The following is an 11,364-nucleotide window of genomic DNA, read 5'->3' on the forward strand; positions in this document are numbered from 1 at the left end:
GAGTGTGCATCCGTTCAACTAATTATATAAAAAATATTATAAACTAAAACTAAAAAAAAACTTGAACGGCCGTTGAAGTATTTTTTTTTAAAAGAATGTCGACATCCATTAAAAAGAACGTGAAGGTGTAGAATATTTTAAAATATAAAAAATAGTTTTAGAATATTTTAAAAATGTGATGATGCATGGGATGGTACAGAGAGTAACCCTCCTACTTTATTCACTACCTCACTTGCCCTTCAGTCTACAACTTTATTAGGTAAATTACCTCGTTTTTGTAAGGCTACAGTTTTTATTTCCTATGATAAGTATTCTTTTTAATATTTCTCTGTTTTAATACAGTAAAGACCGCATTTAAACCATTCTTGGATAACATAAAATTCCTATTTTGTGCAGTGGAATATGTTGAATTTCGAAAGCAACAAGTTGTAGAATACGATTGTCCCACTAAACCACCAAAGTAGACAGGCCCAATCCATAATTTACCCAAATCAAGTAAAACTTTCATACCAAGGATCTTTCATTTATTTTATTTTTTGTATGACCAGAATACATACATGACTTCCACTTAGTATCTAACTAATCTTTCTTCACCAGGCTAACCCATTTTGAGATTAAGTGTTCCAGTTAAGACATCGTGGCTAAGTTGGACCCAAATTTGGTTACACGCTTCAAGTGGAAAACTTTTGAATATTACAAACAAAGTTATCACTCCATTTGACTATGGAACAGAACAAATAAACATTTGCCTAGTAGCAAGTTTAGTACACCAACTCCACAGTTTTTTCAAGCCAAAATACAAGCTTTTGGATAAAACATACCACTTCATGCAATTGAGTATAGTAGTGCTATGGATCATACCCGAACTGGTTATTGTTCTCTCAAGGTCACCACCAATCAAACTAAGATAAAATTATAGAGCTATTCTTGTTACCAAACAAGTGAATCATAATATCAAAGGAATATTTCTACTAAAAAGGGATTATTCATATGAGGACAGAAAGGATCAGACATTAGGTTAAATAGAGATGACAATGAACAAAAGATAACACTGAATTCTCTGACCTAATACAAAAGTCCAAAAGGTACACCACATGCAATTTGTTTATCTTGTGAATTTATAACAGGTGAATCCATAATTATGACCAAGTTAACCACCAACTAAACAGTATAAGCAAAACTCTATTGATGCTATTTAGTAAAAGCTAGAGTTGTTGAATCAGAAAAAGAAAAATAAAAGAGATTCATTGACTTATCCAGCCATTTTTTCTTCATATCAGACAAGGTATTATGTGTGCTAAACCCATTTTAAGCATCAGTGACACAATCTGAAATTTCCAAATATAGAATTACTATCTAGCATCAAGACTTCCATTTGTTAGTTGTCCATCCTTTAATCCAACGCCATCACCATCAATCTCTAACAGTACTGTATCAATTAGAGCCTGCAAGCCCCAAAAAGAAAACACTCAGTCGTGCTACTATTACGACTTCATCTCATCCATTTGGACGTGGAGATAGAGAAGAAAGGAAACAAAGCAACTGGAGTAATAGGAACAACTGAACTCACTAAATAGAGCTCACAAATTTATAAGACAACTCCAAACATCAAACAACGTTCATAATTTCATATCAATAATGATGAACAAACATCAGAGATCTTTCAAATCTCAACAGGTCTATTTCATGCATCTCTTTTATTTCTCCAAAAAAAGGTTTGCCAGGGTATTTTATTGCATAGTTCTTTTTGTCTTTTTTGACATAAACATATTTTTTATTCCTGCAAATATTGTTAAATATGATTTTAGTAAAAAAAGTTTTTTTTTTGGGTTTTGGCCCTCACAAATTTATTTATATTTTAAATATCCATCTCTTGTTTAGTGCATAACATGCATCTACACGAGCCATGTAAATGACCATTATGACGTGACATGTATAGACATATGTAATCACCACTACGTATTAAAAGGGACCAATTGCCAAAAATTAAATGGATGAGGATCAAAACTAACCAAAAGTGTTGGATGTCTAAAACCAAATTTAGCATATTCACATGAATAAAAACACATTTCACCCTTCACTTCGGGTACTATTATGGAGCATGACTATCTGTGACAATAGCTTTAGTTGACGTTTCTTGTATATTCCATTCCTCTGCGGCATACTCTTTTCCTTTACATTTGTACATCTCTAACTTGCATTACTAAAATTTCTTACGTCAAAATAAAATCCATGTCTTTTGGCCCCAATTTAATAATTTAGAAAAGATAGAAATTGTTTGCTAGGAACTTGGATATTACGGAGTGCCTGAGTCTCAAATTGGAGAAGTATGGGTGCACAATGCAATATTTCAGTGTTCGGTTATTTCCCCTCACTGAATAGCTTTTGAGGGTGGGTCCACAAGTGTTTGAATGCTTATCAACTGGTAGCAAAACTAGCTGTTAGTGCCTCGAAAAGGGTACTTACTTGAGTGAGACTTGGGCACTCCTACAATACCCAAGTTCTAATGATAGGCTCAAAGACAAAATAACATATAGAGATAAATGGGGCAACAGAAAAAACAAGTCATGAGACTCGCCTTCTATACAAATTATACTATATAATGCTTCTATGTTGACAAACAAAATTCAAGGAAACACAACAATTTGAAAAAATAGTTTATAAAGGGAGCATTTGTCACAATTCCACATAAAATTCAATACACATAATGCACAAAATCATGTGAAATTGAAAAAAGCAGTATCCAAAATCACAATGTATAATTTAATCATTTTTTAAAAACACAGAACATACTTTGCAGATCTGTACATAAATCGGAATTATGTGGTGTTAAGGCTCGAACCTGAAGTTCCTTTTCACTATATTTAAGTCTTTCTGTGTAATCTTTCACTTGCAGAAAACATTTATGAAGCTGAAGATCAATTGCCCAAATTCAATGTTAGCAGCAGTGCATGAATTTGGCAATAGTATAGAGACTGCAAGTATTTGATTTATAATTATGACAACTAGATACTACCTTTATCAACTGCATCTGACGATATGAAGTGTTTTTCTTTGCATTGATCAGTGCATCCTCCAGTTTCTGCAGTACATATTTTCCAGGTCAGAATAGATTTTTTGTTCAAAGTAAGGACAATCAAAAGAGTATAGCAAACAGATACCTTAGATTGCTTTTGCAATTCCTTAACATGGACCCTTTTCTCTTCCAATCCCTCTTCCATTTGAGAAACCTGATAAGCCAAAAATTCCACTTTCCACGTCATCAACAAACAGCAGAAATAAAAATAACACAAAGGGCTGGAGGACTTGTTATCCGGAATTGGAAGACTTCTGAAGGAAGTGATATGCCAACTTGGTATTTAGTAAACATTGGAATTCAGGGAAGTCTTCGTATGCATTTGTATGCACACCCCAAAAATGCAATTGTTCAGTTAGAAGAAAACATTTGTCACACTATCATAAAGCTGCTTGCTAGCATAGACTTGACCATTTAACAAATTGTAATCATTCATTCATGTTTGCTCTAAAGAGATTACAAACCTCTTTTTTGAGTTGATCAAGCTGCTTAGTTGAGCTCTCTAATTGAGCTTCTACCTGAAATCACACAAACAAAAAAAGTGCACCACAATCAACTTCAATTTATTGTATGCCAATATGCAACCTAGACAAGAAATTCAGAATTCCTCACATTTCAGAAATTTAAAGGCATTTGCATTACCTGATCATCGTCAGCACCAGTTGATTCTGATGAAAGATCCATGCTATGTTGATTTGTAACATTCAAGCTGCAGGAAAAGCACTAATAAGTCCAGTAGATTATGCATGTAACAAAAGTAAACTGAAGAAAAATGGTTGGAAATAAACATATGTCAAGAAAAATGGATGGAAATCTTACTCATTGTTTCTCCTTGACTGATCTTTTCTATCCTCATCAAAACTTCTATCAAGGTCACTTGTCCTATCCGTTTTCCTGTCTGCATTAAAATCCAAGTTGTGGTCTCTATCCACATCTCCACCATCCCCCCTGCTATGTTCTTGTTCATTTTCAACTCTATCATCCTCTCTACCCCAGTCATTATCTAACATAGGATCTCTATCTTCATCATAGTCATGTATATGCTCAAATCTTCTATCCCTGTCCTGGTCTCGGTCTCGAGACCTATCACGGTCCCGACTCCAATCATTGCTCCGATTCCTGTATCCATCCCTACCACTATTATCATGATCATAATCTCGGTCTCGATCTCTCCCACGATCCCAATCTCCATTCCTCTCATCATTATGATGGTAATACCGTTCTCTGCCAAAGTTTGACCTGCCCCCACGAGACCTCACCCCATTAACTTTAACCACACGCCCGTCAATGGTCTGATTCGGAACAACAGAGAGTCAAATGCCTAAAACTCAAGCTAAGCACAACAATAATAATTCATAACCAGATATTAAAGACCCTAAAACATGTAAAAGAGGATAAATGATTAAATTACATACTCTGCCATTCATGTCGTTGATGGCGTCGATCGCTGACCTAGGATTCGTGAAAGTAACAAAACAATAGCACTTCCCCCTACCGCGTTGGTCGTTGATAATCTGACATAAAAAAATTAGCGATTGAAACAAAACCCCGATGGGTGGAATTGATTATTTGTGAAAGGAATTACATAAATAAGGTGGTTATAAACAAAGTTGGTTAAAACCCTAAAAGAGATGGAGTTAGAAAAATGGACCTTCACATCGAGAATGGCACCATACAAATTGAAGACAGTGCGAATGGTTTCGTCGGTGATGTCGTAAGGAAGACCCCCAACATATATAGAGCTATCGTCGTCCATCGTCATTTTTCCTTTTCTGCTGTGTGTCGATCTTAGCTTACCTTACATTATTTACTTGTATTTGCATGCCACCAATGTTCTTCTTGCTTTGCGTCAACCTTCAAACTTCACTTATTCTTCCTTCCTCGCTGCCACTATCCCCTGATCCTTATTCAGTCAATCAGACATTCTACTTCACTCAATTCTGTTTCATATGCTAACCAATTAAAATATCGTTAAATGTCCTATGAAATTATATTCTAGAAGTCCAGTTCTTCGGATTTTTCTTCGACATGTTTCATTATTTAATCCAATTAAATTCAAACTTTAGTGTTTATTTTGTTAAATTTTCAAATGCGTATTTAACTTACTTGTAGTTTAACTTTTCTTTTCAATAAAATGTTTTCTTTTACTATTTTATAAGAATTTCACAACTAGTTTAAAAATGTACTTAATATGTAACATGTGAAGCTCAAATATTTAGACTACTCAAAAAATAATAACCTATTAGGTAAAATTTTCATCATCAACTTTTCATCCAAAATGTTTCTGTATTAGAAAACCTTATGTTAAATCAAATAGCAATTAATATTAGCTAAATGGTTATAAAACAACAATTAATCTTCATCATTTATTCACAAGTCTATAATTTGAACTTTAGATTTAATTAATTAAAATAACCTCATATAATTTTAGGTTTAAATTTATTTATTTAACTACATAAAATGTAAATAACTTTATTTTCCGTTTCAATTATCTTCTTTTGTTTTTTTTATTTCTTTATTTCACTATGTAACATTCTTCAAAACCATGAAAAAAAGAAAACATGGTTATTTATCAGTCTTCTTTAGGGCAACTATTTTACTCACCTTTGACAAGGTTAATGATCCCTTATTTTAAAATTGGTTTAATACATTATTTGGTTCCAACTTTTGGAGGTTTGGTTTAAAATAGTCTCACCTTTTGAAAAAGTTCAATAAGAGCCCTATTTTGTTTAAAAATGTTCAATTCGATCATTTTCGTGGACGCCGTTAAAAACTTAACGGTGTTGATGTCACTGTAGCCAAATCTGAATTAGGTGTTATGTTGGATGATTACGTGGCATTATGAAGTGAAGTGAGTTGGTGAAAATATTTTAAAAAAATAAAATGACTTAATTTGGGTGGTAGGTTTAAGTGTGGGTTAAAGCAAAATTACCCTTATTTAAGATTGATTTAGGCATTTCTGGGCAAAACATTGTGCTGCAAGTGGTTTTGGCTGGTGATTCCTTCATAATGAAATTGGAACAGCGTACGTGCGTGCGTGAGATAAGTGGTCCTAATCAAGGCTAATAAGTTGATGTTGTTGTATTTGGGATTAGGGTTTAATTATATTTTGTTTGATTGATGATGATTCTGTCATCGAAACTTGTTTCTCCTTCTTGCGAAAAACCAACCAGAAACAGAGAAGAAAGGGAAGACAAAGAATGATATCTCCCCCTTCCTACAAAACCACAACAGAACCAGAAACGAAAAAGAAGAGCGTCTCTCCGTAGCAAGCTTCTCTCGCGCGTGACCGAAGAACACCCTCCCAAGTTAGGTTTGTTCAAGACAAGAAAAGGATTTGGGAAAAAAGTTGTTATTAGAGTTCTTTAGGTGTGAAACAAGCATTTGGGAATTAAATTTAGGGTTCAAACCTAATGCATCCAATTAGAATTCAGAAATGAATAGAAATTGATAACTAAAAGTGATTAAAAGGAAATCCCAACCCTAATTAATTATAATTAAAAGAAATCCCCAACCCTAATTATCTGGAACCACTTGCAGCACAATGTTTTAGTCAGAAATCCCCAAATCAGTCTTATATAAAGGTAATTTTGGTTTAACCCACACAGTGCCACGTAATCATCTAACATAACACCTCACTCAGATTTGGCCAGACTAGCATCAGCACCGTTAATTTTTTAACGACGTCCACGAAAATGATCGAATTGAACATTTTTAAACAAAATATGGGGCTTAGTGAACTTTTTCAAAAGGTATGACCATTTTGAACCAAACCCCAAAAAGTTGGAACCAAATGATGTATTAAACCTTTAAAATTTTAACTATAGAAATTTTTGTATTGTTTTTGTACTGATGGACTGTGTACTGATGGGCTTATGGCCAATGTGTTGAAAAGAAAGAAAAAAAACTTAAATGGAACCATTTTTTCAGTAAATGAAGGCATTGCTTTTTGCACCCTCTTAAGTTCCTCCCACGCTTCATCGACGGTGTAAAATATCAAATTGTTCCTAAATTTTCTACCTTTGTACGTGTGCGTATAGATAATAAATCTCACGGAAGTGCTTTAAATATTCTTGCTCATTTCATTCTTGTCTCCTTTTCACTTTCCTGTTTCCTACTAAAGTTATTTGTTTTCGTAAATATGATGTTTAAGGTAAGATGTTTAATGAAAATATATATATTTGAATTTAAATTCTTTGTACTAAGGGATATTTAGAGCTCCACATAATCGTTTGATGCACAGAATTAAATAATTTTTTTTATTTCAATTAAATGAGAATAACAGAAAATTCAAGACGTTGTAATGTATACATACCAACTTGTTGGGAAGTTTGGTTCAAGAGGTAATAATTTCAATATTCTTCAATGAAGTCTTAAGTTTGGGATTTGTAAATAAACATATATAATTGAAAGAAAATATTTTCATGATAAGAAAAAGTAATTACAAATTTAAAGTTATTTTGTAAGCATAGGAAGGGGATAAAATTTGTAGAAAGTATATGATGGATGAACAAATTGGGGTGTCCCACGGGTACTATTGGTTTTTTGTTGCATTGTAGGCTTTTGTTAAAGTGAGAAATGATGAGCATAAAGAAAGGGCAACAAGTTGAGATAATGAATGCAATGCAAAGTAAGGGTTTCTTTAACTTCATGTGTAATTCAAAGCACGACATGTAACAGAATGATTGCTATTATGATATGGATAACAACCTACCTCATACTAAGACCCATATTTTACAAATATGCATGTTGCATTGTTCGATTGCGTGGTCGAAATCATTACCTATAAATTAATCAGGACAAAAAGTCTAAAAGATCAATACCTTTATCATTTGTCCTTTATACACCTAAGTACACCTTTCGTTGCCCTTTTCCATACCAGTCAAATTACTCTATTTTATCTAACTTAGTCCTAACCTATAAGGATTACGATAAAAAAACATTCACAGACCAAGAAAATTTTTCATTATAAAAGAGTTCACAAAATCAACTATCTATCAAATTTTTAAGTCTTTTTTTTTTATTATAAAAAATATAATAATAAACTTTGCCCTAAAAGTTATAGTTGTGACATCGTTTAATCATTGTCAATTTTAAAGTATAACTAATTCAATTAACTTTTCGTGTTCGCAGTGTGTCATTTTTTATCTATATAATTACAATTTTATTGATTTTTTATTTCACAACAAAGACTCTTTTCCCTAAAAATTAAGTTTCTGGATTTTACAGGTTGGTGGGTTGAAATAGAATTTCTTGAAGTATGGATTGCGTGTATTTTTCGAAATATTCCTTGCAGCTGGTTAAATGTCAGTGTTGGTAGCATCATTTATCTGGTAGGAGCTGGTTTCTTTGATTGAGAAAATGCAAGCATAACATAAGCACATCTTAATTGTTACATTAATCACCATTGATAAGCATAACTGGGTTGAATAATAAGGCAAAAAATAATGTTAGAAGTGGACTTTAAGTCTAACTCAATCCCATAAAATTGGTTTATAGGGTGAGATTTACATTCATTTATCTAGTCGATGTGGAACTTCCAATACATCTTTTTCACGCTGCGTGAGATTAGGTATTTTAATTGGTGATTCGATAGGAGTGAAATAATATGTTCAACAACCAACAAATATTGATAGAATAAGTTCTAATCATGACTCTGATATTATGTTATAAGTGGGACTTTAAACCTAATTCGACCTCCACAAAATTGATTTGTAGTGTGAAATTTGCATCCACTTATAAACTGTTAATTGACTTTATCTTGACGTGAGATTTCTAAGAAAAAGGAAAATGGTTAAAGGTTAGAAAAGGAGTGTGATGATTTTTTTGAATAGCAGTTGATAAGTTAAATGAAGACGATGAACCCTGATGAGTGAAGTTGTGGTTTGAAGAAAAGAGCATCTAATGACTGTTATGGTGAGATTGATGGATCCCCTTCTAATCATTCTTACCTTTATGGACATGCATGTTCCTTTTGATTGCAACGTTTTGTCAATCATTCTCACGTTTTGCTGGGTCAAGCTGCGTCCAATATTCCGCAACCTTTTAAAACAAACACAATCATTTCTCCCTTTGACTTCATAACCACTTTCTTTATTTTCATTTCTCATTTTCTATTTTTCTTATTAAATAAACTCATTTAAGAATCCTTTTTGTTTTTTCTTAAATTGTGTACCTTTTTTATTCCATTTTTTCCTTAAATATTATATTATGTAGAGTTAATTTACTAAATTGAATAATAAAATATATCTTTCTATTTCGCAAAATTTCCCTTTTCCTCTCACAAATTACGTTATAGCTCTGTTTGGGCATAAATTAAACTACATCGTTAATAAAATGTTTTAAGTAATAGAAAAATATACATTATGGAAATATTAAACTAATATAATGATAAAGTTATAAATTTTACAAGATAAAAGTAATAATAGTTAACGAAAGAGTTTATATTGTGAAATCCTTAAGTATGTATTTTAATTTTTTATCTTAAGAGTATTTTAGATAATATAATAATAGATTAAAAATAAAGTGGATTTAAAATATCATTACAAAATCTATTTTTCACTCTAGTTTTCACTTACTCCGCATTGATTTGATTAGCTTCCTCTTGGGAAGAATACCTCGGCACACAATACATTTATTTGAAAAATAATCATAGAAAAAAGTAAAACGTTATATTTATAAAAAAAAGTGATGAAAAATAATATCAGTATAAATATTTTTGTCATAATACCATTACTTTTTTTTTTATATTTATTTCCACCGTCTTAAAAATTTAATACTTTACCTGTTTGAAGTTAACATCCAATAGACCAGTCAAATCAGTCAATCCACTTTCTGAAAAATAATTATTATGTGAATATGTCCAACTAAATTGGATTATGTGATAATTTATTCCGAGGTTTTCTCACAACAATATAGTCGGCATTTTATCTATAAATATTTTAATAATGGAATGAATAAAAGTCAAAATAAAAGGTGAGAGATTTAACTTTTTTTTTCAAAATAAATAGTAATTGTGTAATTTACTTTTAACCTTGTATAAGGCGAGTTCACCAATGGATTATTGTCTGTTTCGGATTATTTTTTACGATAAATATTTCACGTCATACACTGTCAAATGTTTTTCTAATACAAAGACGTTGTATATTTAGATTTAAAAAAGTTAAAAAATATCTTTTTATATAAAATTAAAAATAGTTATGATAAAATATATTGTTGAAAAAGATTAAAGTATATAATTTTATTTAAAATTAAAATAAATTAAAATTTTAATACTTTTAAATTTGTACTTCACCTACTTTCATTTTTTACTCAATTTGATTATAGATAAAATAAAAATATAATTAGCTTCATTAAGATTGAAACATTAATATAATTGACTTTTCTATATTACAAGAATGAACTATAATATACATTGAAATTACATATGAAAATTACAATTAATTTAAGTATATTATTTATTTGATATAGTAAAAAATTGTCGGTGCGTAGCAATTAAATATGTCCTTAGCGTCGTGAAGGAAGATTCATAAAGCCCATGGCCCAACCACCATAACAGATGTAAAAAGGGTGAAGATTTCAAGGTAAAGGATTCATTCAAGCTTCGTACCTTTTTCTCTTCTAAAATTATTGCCATTTAGACTACAATCATACACAATATTTCTACATTAGATCTTACTTACAAGATTTTAAATACAATGTCTTAATTTTTTTTATTAATTGTCTATTGACAAGAAAATAGAGGATTTAATTACTGACATTAACTAGCGACACTAATATCGTTTATTAGGTAATGAATAAATAAATATTTTCTCTTTATATATTATTCTTGTATATTTTTATTCGATTTCAAACTTACATATATTTCCAATAAAAAAATAGAGTTATTACTTTGTATTTCTTAAAGTATTTTAGAAAATATTATTAATTTTAGTGGGCATTATTTGTTCCTACCTGAAATTTCAAATTTATCTATTTAATTAAAACGAACTACGAATTTATTGATTATTTTATTCCATTCATATATATTAAATCGAAATAAGAAGAATAATGGAATGTAAAAGAAATATTGTAGATCCATCGGAAATTTTAATAAGTTTCTCGATTGAAGAAAATATAAAGTGTGTATAGAAGTTGATTATTTTCATCCTACGTAAACATATGTTTGCGACAAAATATATAGATCATTCTATCTTTATATAAGTTGGATGATGATACTTTAACAACATCTTTTTGATAACATTTTAACATTATTTACGTGTCATTTTATGATTATTCTAAAATTACTC

General features: G+C 30.9%; 1 protein-coding gene across 1 annotated transcript; it reads right to left on the reverse strand.

The window, feature by feature from the left end:
* Positions 1 to 1,035: 1,035 nt before the first annotated feature.
* Positions 1,036 to 5,032, reverse strand: LOC124834040 (RNA-binding (RRM/RBD/RNP motifs) family protein). The gene is made up of 9 exons (XM_047308629.2): positions 4,728 to 5,032; positions 4,492 to 4,590; positions 3,896 to 4,368; positions 3,719 to 3,785; positions 3,541 to 3,594; positions 3,162 to 3,230; positions 3,017 to 3,082; positions 2,843 to 2,911; positions 1,036 to 1,445 (listed from the first exon to the last, which is right to left on the reverse strand). Exons 1-9 carry the CDS (start codon positions 4,836 to 4,838, stop codon positions 1,353 to 1,355), a joined length of 1,101 nt encoding a protein of 366 aa, XP_047164585.1. The 5' UTR covers positions 4,839 to 5,032; the 3' UTR covers positions 1,036 to 1,352.
* Positions 5,033 to 11,364: the final 6,332 nt, after the last annotated feature.

Source organism: Vigna umbellata, chromosome 1, assembly GCF_029865625.1.
Source record: "Vigna umbellata cultivar VRB3 chromosome 1, Vumbellata_1.0, whole genome shotgun sequence".
Taxonomy (NCBI): Eukaryota; Viridiplantae; Streptophyta; class Magnoliopsida; order Fabales; family Fabaceae; genus Vigna; species Vigna umbellata.

Excerpts from the sequence above, each read along its gene's own strand:
- LOC124834040 (XM_047308629.2), bottom strand. The coding sequence starts at position 4,838 with ATGACGATGGACGACGATAGCTCTATATATGTTGGGGGTCTTCCTTAC. Across the intron at positions 4,591-4,727 it reads GTGCCATTCTCGATGTGAAG|ATTATCAACGACCAACGCGG; the intron begins GTCCATTTTTCT and ends TTTTTATGTCAG. Across the intron at positions 3,231-3,540 it reads TTGATCAACTCAAAAAAGAG|GTTTCTCAAATGGAAGAGGG; the intron begins GTTTGTAATCTC and ends TTGGCTTATCAG.